The sequence below is a fragment of the Spermophilus citellus genome (assembly GCF_964194105.1).
Source record: "Spermophilus citellus genome assembly, chromosome: 5".
NCBI classification, from domain to species: domain Eukaryota; kingdom Metazoa; phylum Chordata; class Mammalia; order Rodentia; family Sciuridae; genus Spermophilus; species Spermophilus citellus.
This window is the reverse complement of record NC_138186.1, coordinates 147,959,189-147,982,319: the sequence shown is the minus strand read 5'-3', so window position 1 is coordinate 147,982,319 and position 23,131 is coordinate 147,959,189. Positions and strand designations below refer to the sequence as shown.

General features: G+C 33.3%; 1 protein-coding gene across 5 annotated transcripts in view; it reads left to right on the top strand.

Moving 5' to 3' along the window:
* The window catches only part of REPS1 (RALBP1 associated Eps domain containing 1), an 80,927-nt gene that overhangs the window by 17,856 nt on the left and 39,940 nt on the right, over nt 1-23,131 (top strand). For 4 of the 5 annotated variants that reach the window (XM_081294731.1, XM_081294730.1, XM_081294728.1 and 1 more), the window contains exons 2-8: nt 16,638-16,761; nt 18,631-18,827; nt 18,957-19,110; nt 19,641-19,771; nt 20,291-20,453; nt 20,739-20,802; nt 22,033-22,187. In XM_081294731.1, coding sequence (XP_081150857.1) covers nt 16,638-16,761; nt 18,631-18,827; nt 18,957-19,110; nt 19,641-19,771; nt 20,291-20,453; nt 20,739-20,802; nt 22,033-22,187 — 988 coding nt within the window. The remainder of the gene's footprint in view (nt 1-16,637; nt 16,762-18,630; nt 18,828-18,956; nt 19,111-19,640; nt 19,772-20,290; nt 20,454-20,738; nt 20,803-22,032; nt 22,188-23,131) is intronic. The other variant, XM_081294729.1, reaches the window with a different exon arrangement.

Below are 23,131 nucleotides of genomic sequence, written 5' to 3'. Positions count from 1 at the left end.
TATTTGCAGCTAGATAAGATTTTAGGGAATAGGGTTATGTATTAGAACTGCATTAGAACTTTTTGTGTGTTTCCCCAGACCCAGAAGGTACTTTGAATATTGTATGTGAAAACTTAAGACAACATTTTTTAGACATTTCTAGAGTGCTAAGTGTAATAATTAGTTCATCTCTTTATCCTAGAGCATTTGATAAGATGTTTGGAATACAAGAAAGACTGTAGATATAGCTGCATACTTAATCAAAGGGAGGCAGCAGAGTGGCCTTATGTTGTTTTCCAAAGTGTGGGATGTACCCAGCAAGATGTGAAAGCTTTTCCCTTTTTGTTTTTCAAATCTGATTATTTAAGGAGAAAGTTTCAGCTTGGTGCTAGTAAGTTAACACCTTTCTAACACAGGTTACTGTTAATAAAGGACAGGTAGGCCTTGATGTGGCACATTTAGCAATTGATGGTATTTGGCTGAAATTAAATAACAGTTTTGTTTTCATTGAGTTTTATTATTTTTAAATTTTCTATTTCAGGAGATATTCATTTTCCATTTACATTATTTACAAAGTTTCTTTCTTGATTTAAAGAATAAGTATTAAGTCCATAATAGTAGTGCAGGTGTTCTATAGGCATGGCAGAATTCATGAAGGTATGATGCAAGTATCTGAAGTTTGAGAAACACTGGCATAGAAAAGAAAGCCAGGCATTAGAGTCATATAGAGAAAAAAGACTCATGTCTTGGTCCTTCTTGTTTCTAATCTGTGACCCTCAGGCAAGAATGCTTTCTTCCTCCATTTTTTGATTTATAAAGTGAAAATTATGATGTCTACTTTTTAAGGATCGTTTGAAGATTGTCTTAAATAAATTCTAGTAAGCCACTCCATAAATGGGAGCTTTTTAAATCATCATTTTTGTTATTCATATATTATTTCTCAGCTAAAAATCTTTGATAGAATTTTAAAGTTGCAGTTTAATTCTTGGGTGTTCTTACATTAAGTAAGTAGTTAAATGGTATAAACCTTTTTCTCTTGAATATTGGGACTTATCACAGCAACTACCTCATAAGTTTATTTAAAGATTAAATGAATTGGTAAAATAACAGGAATAGTGCCTGATATGTGGAATAGTACTACATAACAGTTAACTATTATTATTTTCCCCTAGAAAGAATAGATTTTTGGAAGGCTTTTTTCCCTTTGTTCTCATCATCCTGAGCTGGAGTTGTTTGTATATGTTCTTTAAACACCTACTGAGTGAAATGTTAACATACTGCCACTGTAGTAAATAAGCAAGGGCCAATAAGGTCAAAATTTCTTTAAGGTATTATTTGCATGGTTATATTTATTACTATTTTTGTTTTATAATTTTTTATCTATTTTATGGGATACACCTAAGTTTAAAGACGAGTGTTTTTTTTATTTTGAAAAGTTTCTAAAATGTCAATTGTAAAACAAATGTGATAAGCCAGACCATTTTCTTCTTTGTTTTTTAGTAATTAAATTGGTGTTCTTCTGTAGGGAGAATAATTGGTCCTAGTACAGAATAAATCACTTAACAAAATACAAATGATTGAATTCTGTGCAGATATTTTTTTTCTTTTTTTCTTTTGGTACCGGGACTTGAACCGAGGAATACTTTACCACTGAGCCACATCCCCCATCCTTTTTTTTTTTTTCTTTAATTTTGAGACAGAGTCTCACTAAGTTGCTTATGGCTTTGTTAAGATGCTGAAGATGGCCTTGAACTTGTGATTCTCCTGCCTCAGCCTCCCAAACTGATGGGATCACAGGTGTGAGCTACCATGCCCAGCAGAATTGTTCCTTTGGAACTTGATTTATTGGACAAGGTTTAGCAAATAACTTAATAGATTCTACATAATTTCTAACATTGTTGAATGTAATTCTTTGTTTGTTTGTTTGTCATAACTATTCATATTTAAGTATACACCTGTTTTTGTTTGGGGGGTACCTGGGATTTAACTCCGGGTCACTTGAACCACATCCCCGGCCTTATTTTGTATTTTATTTAGAGTTGCTTAGCACCTCGATTTTGCTGAGGCTGGCTTTGAATCATGATCCTCTTCTCGGCCTTCTGAGCCCCTGGGATACAGGTATGCACCACTGTTCCTGGCACCTCTGTCATTTTCAGAGGGTAGTTTGTGTTTTTATTATATACATCATATGAAATTTGCATTCAGGGAAATAATATTTGCACTACACTAGGTCTTAGTGATAGAATCCAACCCTTTCATTTTTTTTAAGAAAGAAATTTTGAAATTATGACACTGTATTAATATATAATATAGCAAGCACCTATCAAAATTGAATTCTGTTTCAAGGTCCTGGGTTCAACTCCCAGTACCACAAAACAGCAAAACAAACTTGATTCAAAACCAGGTGTGGCGACACATGCCTATAATCTCAGGTACTCAGGAGGCTAAGGCTAGAGGATCAAAGTTAAAGGCCAGCCTTGGATAATTTACTTAGAAAGACCCTATCTCAAAAATAAAAAGAAATGGCTAGGGATATAGCTCAGAGGAATGATACATTGGATTAAATCCCCAGTACCACAAAAAAATGTAGTTAGGTAGGCAGGTTGGATTGTAGCTCAGTGGTAGAGTACCCCCAGATTCAGTCCCTAGTTTTGATTCTGAAACCTGTGCACCAAAAACTTAACTCATATTTTATGATATAACACAGTAGAACTCTGTTATAATGTAGCTTATAATATGTATGTACCACTGGGAAAATCATATCCCTTATAAATCCCTTTATAAAATTTCTTATAAAGTAACACAGTAATGAAGAACATGGGTTTCCATCCAAGTTCTGTTACTTTCTGTTTGTTCTTGAGCAAGTTACCAGAGGGTCAGGTTTTTCTTTTGTAGAACAATAGCTATTCTCATAGCATTATTAAGATGATTGGATTAGTGAATGTGAGCGTTTTATTAAGCTTAGAACAGTCTTTGACATGTTATATACATACAGTTAATGTTAACTTTTACCATAATAGGTCTTTTTGGTCCTCATCCTCACCCTATAGCACAGGTTGTTAGTGCATTCTCCTAACACCAGAATAAATGGGTTTCTCTTTATCAAAAGTAAATTCCCAGGCCCATGTTTGCTGCTGCTTGACTTCTGGTAACAAATATATACACCAGAAATTGTATCGGGTGCTTAATTCTGTTTGTCCCTAATTCTGCCCTTCTCACTTAACTGCATACACTTCAGAGCTCCCCTCTATTCTGTGTATTCATGAAAAATAGAGGGCACTTAGAAGAGTGAAAGTGGCAACAAATTGCAATATGAACTCCTTCTGAAAGAACATGCTCTGGAGTCAACCTCATCACTGTGACCGTGGATGGGGATGCTTCTGTTTTCTTATCTGAAAATAGGGATAAAAGTCCCTTTCTTTGGGAATTATAAAGTGCCTGGCCCTCTTACTTAAATATTCTACTATGAACTATTATTATTTTTAAAAAAACTTTGATTAACTAGGAGTTGTGGCTCTGAAATAGGTTTCCATGTAAGAAAACAGGGATTTATCTAGGTGTGGTGGCACACACCAGTGATCCCAGAGACTCAAAAGACTTGAGATTAGAAGGATTGTAAGTTTGAAGCCATCCTTGGTAATTTAACAAGACCTTGTTTCAAAATAACAAGAACTGGGAATGTAGCTCAGTAGTAGAAAACTACTGAGTTCAATCCCCAGGACAGAAAAAAATGGGGAAGGGGTGTTTGAATACTAGTAACTGATTTCTGAAAAATATTACTCATTAATCGGACATTAATATTTTATATGGCATATTATTAGGAAACAGATTGTAAGTGTTACCTTATGCACTTTTATTGGGTAAAAGGGATCATATGTCTTCACTGGAATTTTAGAAGTACAGTTATAAGTCTGGTTTGTTTAGAATAGTCCCTGCTTGTGCCTCTTGTCCAGGCATAATTATAAGTAGTGTCCTTTTCACTCTTAAAAATGTCCAAGGTTTAGGGTTGGAGTTGTGGCTCAGTGGTAGAGTGCTTTCCTAGCATGTGTGAGGCACTGAGTTTGATCCTCAGCACCACATAAAAATAAAATAAGGGCATTGTGTTCACCTACAACTAAAAAATATATTTAAAAAAAAAAGTCCCAGTTTAGATGTAAATTTTCTGGTTACCCTAAGTATAGTTTACTTATCAGATTTACTTTACTGGATGGTTCTCATGGCCCAATATTATCTTTAAAAGAAAAATAATAATATTTTATGTTTAAGTTTTAGATGGTGTATAATCTTTTTCAAATATTTTTTTGTGACTTTTTTCCCCTTAACATTTAGAGTGTAATTGTGTGTATTTTTAAGGCTCCTTTTTGTCGTTGTTAATGTCAATAGTACAAAGATTTATTTTAGTTGGAAATTTGAGACTTGGATTGAACTACCAATAAACTCAAAAAGTTATTATATTGTCATCCTCTCCCTACTACTTGTAACCAGCTTGTTTCATAGTGAGTTATTTTTCCTGTGTCAGTAATTACCCATATTTTTGTTAAAAAAAAAAAGAGTTCTTATTTTTGAAGCTTCCAAAGTGTTTTATTTAAACAACCAGTGACTGTGATACTAATGATAAGCAATTATATATATATATATATATATATATATATATATATATATATATATATATATATATATATTTATTTATTTATTTTTACCTGAGATTTTATTAGCAGGACTGTAGCAGCCAGTTGCAGAAGAGAAGGGGGGAAGAGAGAGAGAGAAAAGAAGCAATAAAATATTTATTGGCCTATATGTACTATTATCAAGAGTAGACTGTCAATGGGATCTTCTATTGCCTGAAGCAAACATAATTTTTATTTAGAGACAGGACCTCACTAAGTTCTTGGGGGCCTCGCTAAGTTACTGAAGCTGGCTTTGAACTCGTAATCTTGCCTTGGACTCCCAAGTCACTGGGATTACAGGCATGTGCACTGTGCCTGGCAGCAAGCATAATTTATTGCCAAAGAATTAGAAGTCACACCTTGCTAAGGGGAATCTCTGCTATCTCAGTCTAGAAGTGTACAGTCAAGAACTCCACAAACATTAAAAAGCTGTTTTAATCCTCTTTCCTATTGATTATTTGACACAACACGTTCCTTATGGTTCCTGTCCTTAGCATGTAGAATAAAATCTGCCTTCCAGATATTAAGCTTCTTTGTCTTATAGCAGTAGTCTGTATTTTGATGGTGAGTTCTTGATAAATAGTAGGGGTAAAAGTAAAATAAAATATTCGGATTTTGTCAGCTAAAAAGTTATAGTAGACATTTGTAATTTTTCTTTCTATTGAGAAATATACCTTTTATATTTCTATTCAGATACTTATATTAAAAAAATATATAATTGTCTTTTGTTGGTACTTTTTTCTTTGTTCATTTTTATTTTTATGTCTGCTTTATTTTGAAATTCACAAATAGAATTTTTATATTATATAGAGCATGTTGTTTTGAAATATGTATATGTTATGGAATGGCAAAATTATGGTAATATGCATTTCTACTTTTGTGTGTGTAGTCATATTTCTGTATTTCATTGCCTGACATAAAACAAGAAAAGTCTGATGTTGCTAGTTAGCTCTAGTAATTCTACTAGGATGGATTTTATACATTTCTATTTTTTAGGTGGTCTTTAAAATAATGTACCACCTTTGTCAACATCACAACATATAAGCAGTTTATTATATCTAAGGACATACTGTTGAGGAAAGACTTCCCCACATTGAAATAGAAGAGTGGTTGAAATGTAAAATGGAAGTTACCAATAAGGGTTTGGGTGACAGAAAGAATGTTTTTATAAATATTAAGATAAAATTGAAGCAGGAGACAGAAAAGAATATAGTCTCGATCTACAGATTTGAAAGCAAAGATCACTTGTGTTATGTAAGCAAAGGAATCAGCAATTAAAGATTTTGGATAAGAAAAAAAGTGAAAATGAGGTGAGATATTTGCTCTGCTACAATTGATTAAGTATCTCAGAAGGGTTGGGCCAATTGCATTTTATGTTAGAACTAAGTTTATTTTTTACTTATTTACTTGTTACTGGAGATTTAACCCAGGGCACTTTACCACTGAGCTACATTCCCAGCCCTTTTTGTTTTTTATTTTGAGAAAGGGTTTCACTAAATTGCTGAGGATGGCCTTGAATTTGTGATCCTCCTGTAGCAGCCTCCCACACCACTGCAATTATAGGCATGGGCCACTGCACCTGGTATAGACCTAAGTTTAAAAGGTATTTGGCAGTGGCGTTGGTCACCAAGGGACAGCAAGACATCATTTAGGAATGTAAACATGATTGTGAATGCAGTAATGGATAAGAGTTATCTGCTTAATTTGGTGGATTGTGCTTAGTATTTAAATTTAAAATATTAGAGATTGGTGTGTCCACAAAGCTAAATACTTTCTGTTTTGACAGCAGAAAGAAAATTAAGCCGTTTTGGAATAACCCGAGTTTGATGTTATTTCTGTTTTTTTTTTTTTTTTTCTTTGACCCATTCCCTTTGCAACAGTGTATTACAGTGCTGTCCATTCCAACCTCTGGAAGCATTTCCCCTCTTTTCTATTAGTTTCATAGTTTCACGTGGAATTTCACAAAGTTGTGTAGAAGTTGAGTAGATGGTGGTTCTCAGAGGCTGGGAGAAAAGGAGAGGGACAGATGAGGAAAGATTTATCACCAAGTTTTAAGCTACAGTTAGGAGCAAGAAATTCTGGTGTCCGCAATAGGGTCACACATGATAGTAATGTGCCGCATTTCAAAAAGCTTGGAAAAGGCTTATGAAAGTTTTCATATGTATTAAAGCATCACATGTTATCACATTAATGTGTACAATTATTATGTTTTATGTACCAGGTAAAATTTATTTTATTTTTAAATATGAAAATGTTACAGAAAGTAGAGGGTCATAAAATGGGTTATGATGGAAGGGTGTTCTTTAAAAGGAAAACGTGGGTATAATCTTGTGAGAGGGAAAAGGAAAACTACAGAGTTGTGGAAGAGCCTAACTTGGATTGATTTAAGAAAGATTAAGAAGGAAGTTTGGTGTTATAATATGACTACTAGACTTAGAATTTTGTTCTTTAAAATTTAATAAAATTATTTGTAGCAATACTTGAGGACTATTGATTTGGTAGGCTATGTGTAGGAGTGAAGAGATTACAACAGAATCAATCCATAAATAACATTGATTCATTCTTTTTTCTAGCCACAAATATAAATTGACCCTGTCAGGAGTTGTTCTGGGTGCTAGGGATGTAAGTGGCCTTCCCTATTCTCTAGAGTCTTATTCTTTCAGGAGATACAATAAATAATTGATATTTGAGCTGAGACTTGCATGACAAAGCAGCCAGCGAAGCAAAGGTCTGAGGGAAAACATACTAAGGATGTAGCAAGTGGAAAGGCCAAGAAGCAGGAGCAGTCTTATACTAGAGGAAAGAGAGGGTTTTTTTTGTTTGTTTGTTTGTTTTTTAATTGTAGATGGACACAATGTTCTTTGTTTTATTTATTTTATGTGGTGCTGTGGATCGAACCCAGTGCCTCATGCATGCGAGGCAAGTGCTCGACCACTGAACTACAACCCCAGCCCCAAAAGAGGTATTTTTAAATGTACACTGTTGGAATATGTCATTAAGTACATATTCCAATGAGGGATATTTTAGAAATTACTGTTCCTTGGTTTTTGTTCAGTTGTCTCAGTTCCTTGAGTTCACTATGCCAGATAAGATCTTACATAATGCTAATATATAGTAATTAATTGGTAGTGCCAGATAACAAGAGCTTACATAAAGCTAATAATATATAATAATTCACTGATGATTTAAGAACAGTTTTTTTTCTTGGGCATCCAGAATCTGCCATTATATAAGTAGGACAGTTTAATATAAAGTATGCTTACATACACATAATATGAATGATTACCTTTCATGAAACTTGGTCTCACTTTCTTTTCCCAGTCTACCTTTACCTACTCACTAGAGGACATGAAGGCCCAGTAAGGGAATTTTTTTTTTTTTAGAATTTTTAAAATATTTATTTATTTTTTCTTAGTTCTCGGCGGACACTACATCTTTGTTGGTATGTGGTGCTGAGGATCGAACCCGGGCCGCACGCATGCCAGGCGAGTGCGCTACTGCTTGAGCCACATCCCCAGCCCCCCAGTATGGGAATTTCACCATTTATTTTATTGCTTTTTTTTCCCCCAGTATTGTAAAAGACGCTGTGGGATAAAAAGTGTGGACCTGTGGTCCAAGTGTTTTGTTTGGTCTGCATATTTTTTTGAGTCCACATTAGCATTTGAAAAATGGGAACAGAATAGTCTAGATATCTAGCTTTTAAAAAATCTGAAGATGGCATCGCGGGGAAAATGTTTTTGTATGGAGGTGTCTCTCTTTATACTTGCACTTAATTCACTGCTTTCCTCACCTGCCAATTTCATTAATTTATATTACTTGCTTGCATCCATAGACATTGTGTTTTGGGAGGCTATTCTAGATCAAAGTTCTTCCAATCACTTACTATACTCCTTTTCTTTCTCTCTCTCTCTCTCTCTCTCTCTCTCTGTAAAAGACGAGGGTATGGTTTATAATAGCATTTTTCAAAGTGTGGTCTGAAAGTCCCTGTTCTGTGAAATCAAAACAATTTTTATAAAAATAATAAGACATTACTTGGGCATCCAGAATCTTTTTATTGTTTTGACTCTTGGATTGACGATGTCAAAGTAATGGTAGATAAAACTGCTGATTCAGTCAGGTGTGGTGGTACACACCTGTAATCCCAGCTACCGAGGCAGGGGGATCACAATTCAAGGGTGGTCTCAGTTTATTGAGACCATGTCTCAAAAAATAAAAAGGACTTGGGGGGCAGGTAGCCCAGTAGGAGTGTGTCCTTGGGCTCAATCCCCACTACCACAATCAGTTAATATCAGAAAACACTGCTGGTTCTTTAAGCATAGAACAAGGCAGTAACTCCATACTGTACCTGTATAGGATCCTGTGCTGCCATGTAGTAAAAACGCCAGTTTCACTTAATTTTATCCTTTATATAGCAGTGAAAATTACCAATTTTATTAAATCTTGACTCTAAGCATACATATTTTTAATATTTTATGTGATTAAAAAGGGTATATGTGCATAAAGTATTTCTCTTCCATACTGAAGTATGATGATTGTCTTAAGGAAAAATACTTATTGAGTTAAATTAACCATTGAGCTAAACAAACCTTTTAATTTTTGTTCAGGGAGCATCAATTTTCTTGAAAGAATAGCTGAATTGGGTTTAGGGTATATATATATTTTCTTGAAAACGAAGGAAGTATGCTTGTTACTTCAGGGAAAATAGCTGATGCTGTTTATTGTTAATGATAAAATGCAAGCTTTTTGTGAAAATTAGAATTTCAGAAAATCTTTTATCCATCACATGTGTTTGACTGCTTCTCAGTGCTTAATGATTTAATTTTCTGATGAGATCAGTGATATTAACAAATAGGATTTGTAAAAATATTCTGTAAGTGAAATATGTCACATTTGGGAAGTCTCCATAATTCATTAGACCAGTAATTTACAAATGGTCAGTGTAAATGCAATGTACCAAGACGCACATGAATTTTATCATCAGTGTATGCAAAATGTTTATTGATGTGGCTTTGGACTTTACATTGAAGCTAATGTGTAGGCAAGTACCACTTGTTGAGTTTTGATGTACTCTTTTTTGTTGTTGTTTTGATGTACTCTTAATGAGTAATATCAGAATTATCTGAAAAGGCTACTTAAATACTTCTTTTTCTAATGTGTATCTATGGGAAATTAATTTCCTTTTATACTTTAAACAAAGCAAATAAAAAGGGCTGTGGAGGTAGCCCAGTGGTAAAGCAATTCTGGGCCCAATCCCCAGTTCATATTAGAGTAAACTGAATTCAGAAAAGAGATATGAGAATATTCCAAACCAGGCATTGAGAAAATGTACACATAGGTGAAATAAGGCATTCTTCTAGCCTAGGTTTTGTTTTTTATAGTTTTATTTTTAAAGTTTTAGGAGGCAGTTATTTTCCTATGTGATAGGATTATTCTTGTTTTTAAAATGGATTCATAGGTATACTTTTGAAATTCACTGATTTAAATTATAATATGATATGTCAGTAACTAAAGCTCACAGAGGACATTTAGGAGGGAGTCTTAGTAATTTAAAGGATGCTGAGACCCAAAGGATTGAGAATCGCTGTTAGAGTCTACAATATTCATTCCCAAAGGGTTAAGCAGAGGGTCTAATATATGGATCACTGGTTCTGAAGCCTTTTATAGGCCTTAAGCTGAAAATGGATTTGTTTCTAGGCAAGGATTTTTTTAGTGCCTTGAATGGAGTAAAAATGCATTCTGAAATCTTCAAAGGAGCTGAATTTATGTCAACTTACTCAGCTATAGAGCTTTCAACTTGACTGATGTTCTTTGGAATAAATTTTGGAACTACTGCTCTATAAAGATACTACTAAGTATCTCCTGGAGGCAGCTGAGACAGAGAAGCTTTCAACCTCAAACTATACTGACTCCACACCTTATTAGCCTCAGTTTTCTTTCCTATGAAATGGATTAAGGCAGCCAACATTAGAGAATTGTTAAATAGAATAACAGGTAAACGCCCTTCCTAAATAGTGAGTGCTCATTTTTAATTATTCCCTACTTTTTAAGTAGATACAAATCTCCATTACAAATATTCTCCATGTCACTAAAGCTAGTAAGTCACAGAGAATTGTAGAAACCAGCCTAAGAAGTTGGTAGAACAGTAAAAGTTACAGTGTCTAGCTAGTCCAAATTGTACAGGCTTTTAAGCCATCAAAAAACAGCATATCCACTGTCCCTGTCCCACTTAACCTGAAGAATTTTTGCAAGAATGAAGCAGTAGTGTCATCTCATTCTTAATCTGATAATAATTAGAAAGGGAGGATCTTATTTTCTATTATACTTTATTCATTTTGGAGTGTTTTTTTTTTCTTTTTCTTTTCTTTCTTTTTTTTTTTTTTTTTTTTTGGTGGGGGAGCTACTAGGGATTGAACCCAGGGGCACTTAACCACTGACTGAGCCACATCCCCAGCCTGTTTATTTGTTTGTTTTTGAGATAGTCTTGCTAAGTTGCTGAGGCTGACTTTGAACTTGTGATCCTCCTGCCTCAGCCTCCTAAGCCACTGGGATGACAGGAATGTGCAGCCATGCCCACAGAGTTTCATTTTGGAGAGCGATTGATAGCTTACTGGAATGATTCTGTCATAGTATTATGTACAGTTTCAGAGTATTCCTCATTCCATATTTTGAGTTCTTATTTTTCGTGATTCAGCTCATGGATTCAGAGTCATGCAGATTATTGAGTGTCTACTTCACTTCATCTTTTCTTATCTTAATTAAATAATTTCCATTGGGGGAGGGAGAAAGGAAGGAAGGGAAGTATTGAGGACTGAAATGGAGCAAACTATGTTATATGCATTTATGAATGTCAAAATGAACCCCACTATTATGTATAAGTATAATATACTAAGAAAAACATTTTTTTAAAAAAGAAATAACTTCCATATACCTTTATTGTTAACATTCCCTGCACTCTGACATTCTGAGCATAGCAATAGAGCATATTTCTGTACTTTAGTACTCTTTGATTGTTAGTGTAGAAGAACAGAAGCATGTTGTGGTAGAACAACAACAAATAAATAAATAATATGCATACCCTTTGTTAGGCACTTTGGCCTTAGGCAAATTACTTGGTCAGTTTGATTCTCTCTTTTCTGTAAAATGTCAGTACCAATTCCATTCCATTATTTTTAGGGATTGAATGGGAACACATTGAGTATTTTATTTAGCTCAATGCCTATCATTTGTATGTGCTCAACATATATGTTAGTTGCCTCTATCCCATATTTGTATATCAAGATATTTTTTTAAAAAAAGCATGTATTTTACTCCTTGGAAACATGTATTTTACTCCTTGGAAAGTTCCTTTGGTCATTATTCAAGAACTATTTATTCTTGTTTTATACAGTTTAAAAAACTTGTTTGTATTTATATATATATATATATATATATATTTAACTTGTAGTTGGACACAATACCTTCATTTATTTATTTATTTATGTATCTTTATGTGGTGCTGAGGATCAAATCCAGTGCCTCACACGTGATACGCAAGCGCTCTACCACTGAGCTACAACCGTAGCCCACTTTTTTGTATTCCTAACACATAGCATACAAGGCAGGGGCAACAATTAGAGACTACTGATAGAGCAAAAAATTATAGCTTGGCAAATGGAAAAAGTCACACATTATAACAAAGATAATAAACTTTGTTTATAGTATTATTCCATTATGTGAAAAAAAAATTTGATTTTTCTTAAAGACCCTGAATATACAGTCGAAATACAGTGTAGTATGCCAGTATGTGTTGCTTAAACCAGAAGTTTAGAATACTTGTGAAGGCCTTAGAGCATCTTATATTTTAGAAGGCTTCCCATCAAAAATTATAATAAAATTCAACTGGAAATGTAGCTCAGTGTTAGAGTGTGCTTAACATGCACAAGGCCTTCGATCCAATCCTTAGTGTGCCGGTACACAAAATTATAGTAAAGTTCATGTGCTTAAAGGCTCTGAGGAAAATATGGTTTTCAAGAATGACTTAGTATTTAGAGTTCCTAACTATATGAAGTCTATTGTGGTTAGTGTAGTAAATGAGGAGTAATAGTGGTGATATTTGTGGACTGCTTTATTGAATATAGTTTCCTCACATCCTGACAGTAACCAAAGAGATCATATACTATTTTTTTTTCATTTTATATTTGAAGAAACCAAGGCACAGTAAAGTTACATAATTTAAAGTGTAGTCTCTCTTTTACCTAGTAGTAAGTGACTTTTGGTGAACATTATGGGACAGAACATTTAGAAAATAAGTCAATACTAACTTACATAGAGGATGCTTCTTCTTTGTGAAGCCAGTAAAGCTAATGAAAAACATCTCTGATCATGCAGGTAGGATTCTGTGCTGGTCAGTTAAGTGTTATAGACAAAGCTTTTAGTGCCTGGCTGTGTTATATTTTAAAGCATATTCTGTGTCTAGAATTTTGTCCTGCAGTTAGTTGTACAAGTAGACAGAGGTATGTACACAATAATGTTTTTATTATTTGTAGTACAAAACTGACAAAACTCTAAATGTCCCTTGTGGGGGATTAGTTAATTTGTGACAGATACATCTATGTGATGAAATGCTATATAAGAAAGTGAGAGACCTATATATGCTGATAGTTGTTGACCATTCGTATTATATGTGTGCTTGTGTGTTTATATACATGTAGAAAAACATAGGAAATAAATTATTAATTCTGATGGAATTTTAAGAACTTTAAACTTCATATCCTTAAGTACTGTTTTTTTTTTATTTTACTATGATTACGTAGATTTTATAATGTCAGGAAAATAAAGCTTAGTGATTTTCAGTAGCTATCAGTAATATACCAACAACAACTAGCTAGCCCTGGATTTTGTAGGTGAGTTAGAAATCTTAATATAACAGAATCTATAGTCAACAGAATCTATATCCTAATAAGTACTTCAAGTATTCTTCATGTTCAAGGTATTTAACTTTGCTAGACAATGAGTATGCACATATATATGCATAATTAAGAGGAAATTACCATAGAGAGGAAATTAAAAGAGTAAGACTTTGAAAGATGCTGAATTAATATATTTCATAATTTTAGAGATGATAAATGATTCTCTAGGAAATTATCGAATATTTTAGAAATAAAAAACCTAGCTAATTTCAAATAACATGAAAGAATGGAGATACCTATCAGCCTGGTCTGTAATCATAGGTGAATTCTTTCAGCTTTTCATGGAACGCATAATTTCTGATCTATTTAAAATATTTCTGAGCAGAGAGAAAAGAAGTAAAGCTTGCTAGTTAGGTTCACGAATCCATCATAATTCCAATTGAAAACCTAACAGATTGATTTGTTCTAACAAAAGTTTAATTGTGGACTGGGGATGTAATTCAGTGGTAGAGCACTTGTCTAGGATGCTTTAAGCCCTGGGTTCCATCCCTGTTACTGCCCAAGAGAGTTTAAAGATTATGGTTAAAATGTTACAAATGTTATTTTTAAAATGTCATACACCATGATTAAATGGAATTCCTTCTAGGAACCAAGGGATAGCTCCACATTAAGAAATCTATTAATGTACTTATTGATAGACCAAGGAGAAAAGTCTTGGTCTTTTAATTTTCTACCCAAATGCAAATGGTAACATCTATATTTGGTTTTTGAAAATATGAATCAAAACCAAACTCTTAGGAGAAGAATGGAACTGAGTAACATAACAGATGTTAAGAGTGTTATACGGTATTATGTTTAATAACAAAACACTAGAGTTGATGTTGTTTAATTTCAGAATAAGACTATAGAGTGCCATCCCAAGTAAAATCTCAATTCTAACAAATGATTCTGAAGATTACTTGGAAGAGTATATGACAATATTTTATATGCTTTATTTTACAAACAAAATTATCTTAAGATGTGTAATGATCCCCTCCGAGGCATTAGGTGGGCGAAAAGAGTAGTGCTAAAGATAGTAATCACAATAAAAATGCCTGCATGGCAGATAACCCTGTGTGGCCTTCCTTTGTTAACTCTGCCTTGTTTTCCTCATAGTTCCTTTAATGGTTAACCTGACTCTTAGAATTTCTTTTGCCTTTTTCAATTTCCTCAGAAGTGCATGCCCCTTAGTGGCAGAACTAGGAATTTTTTCCAGTGCAGGTCAGTCAACAGATACAACTTTTCTTTTTTCTTAAAGACCCTGAATATATAACAGTGATAACATTGGTACTTTTCTGAAATTCTTTATATACTTCAAACTTAATACTACAACATCTCAAGTGTACTTTAACTTCGTTTGAATTCGAAAAAGAAAATCAGTGAAACATACCAATAATTTGTTTTCTTGGAAAAATGTGACAAGGATACTTAGTTCTTATTTTAAGATTAATTTATAATATCTGTCTAGCAAAAATTATACCTTTTAAAGTTATTATTTTATCTCATAATCTGAAATCCTCTTTTGGAGATATTTTTCCTGTAGTAGCCAGTTAAAGAGGTACTTGTAAAGAATAACTAGAATGATCAGTGTAGGTCCTTGAAAGCTTTTATGCTTAAAAAAGAGAAAGGGAAAAAAACTTTGTGTTTCAATCAAAGTAGTATAACTATATTAAACAAAGGAAAAAGACCCTGCTATTTTTTATTTGTTCTATTTTAGATATACATGACATTAGAATGTATTTTGCCATGTTATACAAACATGGAGTATAACTTATTCTAATTAGGATCCCATTCTTCTTGTTGTACATAATGTAGTGTTACACTGTATATTTATATATGAACATAGGAAAGTTATGTCCAATTCATTCTACTGTCTTTCCTATTCCCATCTTCCCTCCCTTCCCTTTATTCCCCTTTGTCTAATCCACTGAACTTCTATTCTTCTCCCCTTCCCCTTCATTGTGTGTTAACATCCACATATCAGAGAGAACATTGGGCCTTTGTCTTTTGGGGGGATGCATGATAGTTTCCAGTTCCACCCATTTACTGGCAAATGCCAAAATTTCATTCTTATTTATAGCTGAGTAACATTCCATTATGTATATGTACCACATTTTCCTTACTCATCTGTTGAAGTGTACCTAGGTTGGTTCCATAGCTTAGCTGTTGTTAATTGAGCTGCTGTAAACATTGATGTGGCTGCATTACTGTAGTATGCTGATATTAAGTCCCTTGGGTATAGTTCGAAGAGTGGTATTACTGAGTCAAATGGTGGTTCCATTCCAAGTTTTCTGAGGAATCTCCATATTGCTTTGCAGAGTGGTTGCACCAATTTGCAGTGCCAACAGCAGTGTATGCGTGTACCTTTCCTCCATCCTTGCCAACATTTATTGTTTCTTGTATTCTTAATAATTGCCATTCTGAGTTGAATGAGGTAGAATCTCAGTGTGGTTTTAATTTGCATTTCTCTAATTGCTAGAGATGTTGAATATTTTTTCAATATTTGTTAACCATTTATATTTCTTCTTCTCTGACTGCCTGTTCAGTAAAGCCCTGCTATTAATCTTGCCTAACAAAATAGCTGATAGAATTTTGATAATTTCCAAATTTGTTTTCCTGTGGTTATAATTGTGTACCTTGATTTTTTTCCTCCACTTAATATATCTTAGCATTCTGCCATGTTATTTTATCATTTTATAACCTTATTTTAAATGGCTGTGTAATAAGCTACTGGTTGCATGGTACTGTTGTATGTACAGTGCTTATGATGAAGAGTATGGATGATATATTTCTAAAAAATAATGTGAATCTTAAGGAAAAATCATTACTCTAATAAAATAAAATTGTTCACTACATGGATTTTGACAAATAGGAGAATGATAACTTTCTTATACAACCAGTTCCTTTTTGTTTTCAAACATAGGAACCTGAAACTTGAAAAAATTGGTTACCATATATTAGAAAAGTATTTTTGAAGAAGTTACAAACAAGTAGGATAGCTGCTTATTTTTGAATGGAGAATTTTTGCCATAAATCTTAATGTTAACATTCTGTTCTTATATAGATTATGGAACTATGTGGTGCAACAAGACTTGGTTATTTTGGACGAAGTCAGTTCTACATTGCTTTGAAACTTGTAGCTGTGGCCCAGTCTGGTTTCCCGTTAAGAGTAGAAAGTATAAATACAGGTAAATATGCAACACACTAGTAATTGAAATGATAATAATCCTCCTACTTTCAAATGAAATCAATAGGACCTTTGAATCTTTTTTAATAACATCTATGACTTTTAAAATATCACAACTTTATTCTCACTACCTTGCATTTCTCACTTGAAAATGTTAGAAATGTATGTCTAATATCTGTTAGGGCATAGAGTATGTACATCATATACATTTGATGATAACATTCAGATGGCAATTTTTTCAGAGTTAATCCACTAAAAATTGCTTAGAACGAATTTGGATAATTCTATAAAGGTAAATGATAATTGTAGTGACCATCTTATCATATTGCTTCCTTATTGTTTCTTTTCTAATATAATAACCTTATACTTGCCCTTTTGTTGTTGTTTGAGAAGGCTACAGAAGCTCCATTGAATTAAAAAGTATCAGTTAATCAAAATTTTTTTGATTAATAGAGGTAATATTGAAATAATTGGAAGCTGAAACCCAGTTACAGACATCTTAGCTACCAGTAATGCATTTTCAATTATTTGGAGATTCGTTGATGTGGAAAAAGATAGAAATTCTATAAAAGTAGTTGCTTGTATGTAGAGGGTTCTATAGTTAGAGAAAAGGGGAAAGGGAAAATTTGAAGTTTTTTTTTAATGTCAGAATTTTTATACTTTTAAATGTTAGCTCACTTGATTGGTAGGTCAGAGGTTTTCATCGTGGACCTCTGATTTGCTACGTCTTATTCTTCTAGTGTTGAGAATTTGCATTCTTTTCAAGTGAGTTTGAAATCTCACATATGTACTAAATAAAGTTAATTATTTCCCTCCTTCAAGTGATGGTTCTAAAAAGAAATCAAAAGGGAGTTGTTGATGTAGCTCAGTGGTATGGAGTACTTGCCTAGCATGCATGTGCACAGGCCTTGGGTTCAATCCCCAGCAGAAAGAAAGAGACAGACAAACAAAGGTAATTACATAGTAGAGGCAATGTACTTTGTTCCAAAAATGATTCTGCAGCTGTATTATTCTACCCAAAAAGTATAAGTTATGGTTGACCTGCAAAGAAGTTCTGTTTTTCATCTTTCTCCTCTGCTTAAGATTGATACCTTGATACCAAATAGGATACCTGATGTGGGAGAGTCATAAGCCAGACTAAAGGGGAGACAAGCAAGATATTTTCAGGAATTTCTATTATAAAAATGTCTAAATTAAATTAAGCTAGTCTCAAACTTAGTGACATATCTTGTGCTTTACTTAGAGTTCTGAAATCTTACTTTAGAGACCCAGTATGAGTAGAAGCATCCTAGGCTTTTAGTCTAACTGACTTGGGTTCAGATTCTGTTACTTGCTACCAGCATGGCCTTGGCAATCTCAGCCTCAGTTTCCTAATCTGTAAATAAGAATGATGTTCATTGGGTTGAGATGAATATAAAGTGACAAGTAAAGGACCAGACATACAGTGGACATTTAATAAAGCTGTTGTTGTCATCTCTTAGAAGGACAGTTTGACTTCTTTCTAAGCAGGAGTCTCCCTAAACAATCTAAGCCATTTTATGCCTGTTGTTTCTCTGTCAGTTTTTGCAAAAAATGTCATATCTAATTTCACTTTTTAATAAACGTGCCCTTTTTAAATTTTAAAGTTATGTAGGTGGAACTTCCCTAATGTAAACTCCAAAACCCAAAGCTTTGTGGGCATTGACATGATACCCAAAAAGTTTTGGATTTTGAGCATTTCAGATTTTGAATTTTTTAAATAGGGATGTTTATCTTGTAAATTCTATTCAGATATTACAAAATCTGAAAAACTCTGAAATCTGAAACATTTCTGGTCTCAAGTATTTTGAGTAAGGAATACTGAGCCTGTAATTATTTTTGTTGTTAACAGTAAAGGACCTTCCTCTGCCAAGATTTGTTGCTTCAAAGAATGAACAAGAATCTCGCCATGCAACCTCATATTCTTCAGATTCTGAAAATCAGGGGTCTTATTCTGGTGTGATTCCTCCTCCACCTGGCAGAGGGCAAGTAAAAAAGGGATCTGTAAGCCACGATATGGTTCAGCCTCGTGCGTCTGCAGATCAACAGGTAATCACATTCATATAAACATTATTAGTTGAAGTCCTGTATAGGTGTTTATACTAAAACATTTATTAGCACCTGAATAGTTAAAATGTCACCTTAGATTTAGTTTTAAAATAATTATATTCTTCCCAGGAACCTGCATCCCCAGTAGTTTCACCACAGCAGTCTCCGCCGACTTCTCCACATACATGGAGGAAGCACAACCGTCATTCCAGTGGGGGGAATAATGAGAGGCCTCTTGCAGGACCTGGGCCATTTTGGTCTCCTTTTGGTGAAGCACAATCAGGTATTTGAGATATTCCATAAGAATTATTTAGAATTTTCAATTTGACATTCCTTTAAGAGTTGCTACCAAGACAATTTTTAATTGTAAGGTTGACTTAAATAGAAGCAAAAGCTAGTAATGAAAATTTGTAAGTAGATACATTGCTTTGAAAAGTTGTGATTACATTTACTTAATATAGATATGATACTAGAAAAAAGATATGGATAACATTCTCTGAAGGTAAAGTGAGTAATCATTTCCCAGAAAATTGGGTATATTAAGTTTTATTATTGACAAAGAAAGCAGAAAATGACTAAAAAGAGTTAAATGAGATAATTTTTAATTGAACAGAAAAGATTCCTTAGGAAATTGTATCATTTCTTTGAAGTTGGAATTTGACAGAAAACTTTTTTTTATTAGTGCATATTAATGATACAGAATAGGGGATTTCAATGGAAAGAAAACTTTAAAAATATAAGTGGTAGTTTGTTACAATCTTAGCTTAAAACCCTTCAAATATGATTCAATGTGTTCACCAATTTTCCTCCTAGGTTCTTCTGCTGGTGATGCAGTGTGGTCTGGGCATTCTCCACCTCCACCTCCACCTCAAGAAAACTGGGTCAGTTTTGCAGATACTCCACCAACCAGTACTCTTTTAACCATGCATCCTGCTTCTGTCCAGGTGTGACATTTTATTGGTATTGCATTTTTATTTGCTTCATTCAGAGTATTGCTGCAGTCATTATTTTTATATTTTGCTGTTGCAGATTTTATAAATGTAAGTTGACTCTTATTTAAAAAAAAAAAAAAAATCCAGAACTTCTCTGTGTTATTTTTCAAGCCTGTTATCACTGGAATGTTTCACTAAAGGTTCTGGCTGATTTATTTGTTTCTAATTTCCCAGCGAAGCTTGGAAAGGTTTCTGCATCTGTAAATATATTTGCTTGGCTTCCTTAGCACATTTTTCATAACTTTCTGTTGCTTACATAATTGCTGTCATTCTACACATTTATATAATCGTTGTGCAACAACATATCCAATAACCTGGCTCTAACTAATCTGTGATTTGCTGATGACTTCTTACATTTTAAATATCCACAAAAAAAGTAAGTTTTACTATCAAGGATGAGTAACCTAGCAATCTTGGTCCATATAATCATATAGATAGATACTGTACTGAGGAAAAAATGTTTCATTGCAGGACCAGACAACAGTACGAACTGTAGCCTCAGCTACAACTGCCAATGAAATTCGTAGGCAATCCAGTAGTTATGATGATCCCTGGAAAATAACAGATGAACAAAGACAGTATTATGTAAATCAGTTTAAAACCATTCAGCCTGATCTAAACGGATTTATTCCAGGTGAGTTGTTGAAAACAGAAGTTCTCCTAGATGGGACAGGACAATCTCGATTTTATAATCTGAAAGACATTGTTTTATTGGTCCTAGATTTTAATTATAAAAGATCATTAATTCTCAGATTATTTATCTAAAAAGTTTATAATCACTGAGGACCAAAAATATGACATATTCACAATAATAGTTACCTTTTTCCCAATGAGAAAAAGTCTAAAATTATTCTTACCTCATATTCTGTTTTTAGATCTATACATTCAGAATAACATTAACACTGTTTTAATATTTCAGGATCTGCAGCTAAAGAGTTTTTTACCAAATCAAAACTTCCTATTCTTGAACTTTCTCATATTTGGTAAGTGTGGTATATCATTAGTTGGGTAACATGGGTTGTTTCAAAGGAGTTTCCAACAGGTAGATTTCAGAACCTTAAAACTATGAGATTAATCCATTCAAAAATGTTCTCAAAGAATTTAGTATGGCCTTACAATAGCCAGTTTCTTTCTCACTTTCTAGGAAAGAAATAAGTGATAGTGGACATCCTTTCATAGTAGAAATAGGTGATAAGGAAATTTTTTGAATATTGTAAAATTCAAACAATATTAGCTCTTCTTGTTGCTAGCATAATGAATGCATAGAATAAAATCTAGTATACATGGTTGTTGCTTATCTCTTTTGGTTTTGGTTTTTATCAAGTTTAATAAGGTCTAATGAGAGCAGACACATTCAGGGTTGTATGGCTATAGACAACTAAGTTCTATAGCAGGCCATAAGTTGAAAAGCAGTGCTTAGCTCCCATGTTAAACATAGACTAAAACTCTCTAGATAGCTGCCACATAGTTGGAATTGGCCATTGGAACACAAAATACAATTTCAAATTATGTTTGAAACTAATGATCAGATAAACATTATTTCTACTTGGTATCAATATATTTCTCTGTTTTCTAAATTATTTTGTAATAGATTTTTAGTAGCATGTAGAGTACTATAATAGGAGGTAGGTAGATTATGCCTAAAACTGAGATACCAAGAACTAGCATGCCCTTTATAGATAAAGGCAATAAATACAAAAGTGGTAACCTTACATCTAAGAAGTGGTAGGGGACAGCAGCGTGGGAGGCCGTATTTTTGTATTGAGTGTTGTAGTTCTATTCAGTGCTTTAAGATGCATACATGTTGAACTTTGATAACAATAAAAACAAAATTTTAAAGAATGTCCATGGCTTTATATACAGCTTACTTTAAACTTTATTACTTAAATACATGGGCTAAATTAAATTAGGTCATTTTTTTTGGTGGCCTTAATTATTGGCACTATTTTTCAGCATTTTATTATGGGAATTTCAAGCATGTAGGAAAGTTGAAAAATTATAGGTACCCAGATGCCCACCACCCTCATTCTACGATTAACATTTTAATTATATTTGCTTTATTATATATCTTTATTACACATCTATGGGATTTTTAAACCTCATGACTTTGTACTTTTTGGAGGAAAGAACGTCTCTTTCCTATTTTTTTGAGAAAAAAAAAAAAGGAATCCAAAGCAGAGTATGGTTGTGTTCATAGTAAGTTTGTCTTCTAGGGAACTCTCAGACTTTGATAAAGATGGTGCATTGACACTGGATGAGTTTTGTGCTGCTTTTCATTTGGTGGTTGCTAGGAAGAACGGCTATGACTTACCAGAAAAACTCCCTGAGAGCTTAATGCCCAAACTGATTGATTTGGAAGATTCAGCAGGTAAGATTGGGAGCCAGAGGGAGCTGTTTGCATGCCTTGATAAATATAATTCTTGATTTAAAACAAAATCAAGATATATGTTAAAATATAGCTTAATAGCTTTGACTTTCCATTAGGAGCAAATAGATTTGCCATTAGAAAAGACAAGTAGACTGAACTTGGATTTATTTTAGTCAGCTTTTAAAAATAAAGAGGAGGTTAGAGTTGTGACTTAGTGTTAGAGCACTTGCCTAGCACATGTGAGGCACTGAGTTCAATCCTCAGCACCACATATTAATAAATAAATAAATGAAGATATTATGTCCACCTGCAACTTAAAAAATATGTAAATAAATAAATAAATAAAAATAAAGAATATGTACCATTGTTTTATCTTTAACTTGTTACTTGCTGAGATTTGAAGAGCATTTCACAGTTTTGACATTTATCTTCTATTTTAATTGCATTATATATTGTCTGAAGTGGGTATAATCTGTCTTTGTTATAAACATCTTTCTATTTAATGCATCTTAATTTGTTGAAAGGAAATCATCTGATTTATCTTTAGACCTTTGCAATCACAAACATTTTCCTTTAAAACACCAAACTTTTTAAAATGCAGATTGTAAGGAAATCTGGAAGTTTTGAGTTTGATGTTAGATAATATTATTTTGTTAACAAGAATGTTAAATGATCCTATTTACTGATAGCTTTCTTTAAAAGTACATTGAATACATAAATAGGCATTTAAATGACAGAGCAGGTGGTTTTTAACTGTTCTGTTTCTATACACACTGATTACGTGTATCTGTTTGAGATACTGAAAGATAAAAAGGGATGTGTTTCCTGTCTTTTCCTCCACAATCATTGTTGTACACAGTAAACATGGGCATGTTTCATTATTTTATCTACAGTGCATAGCTTATATTCCCCAAACTCTAAATAATGTTTTTTTTTTCCAAAAA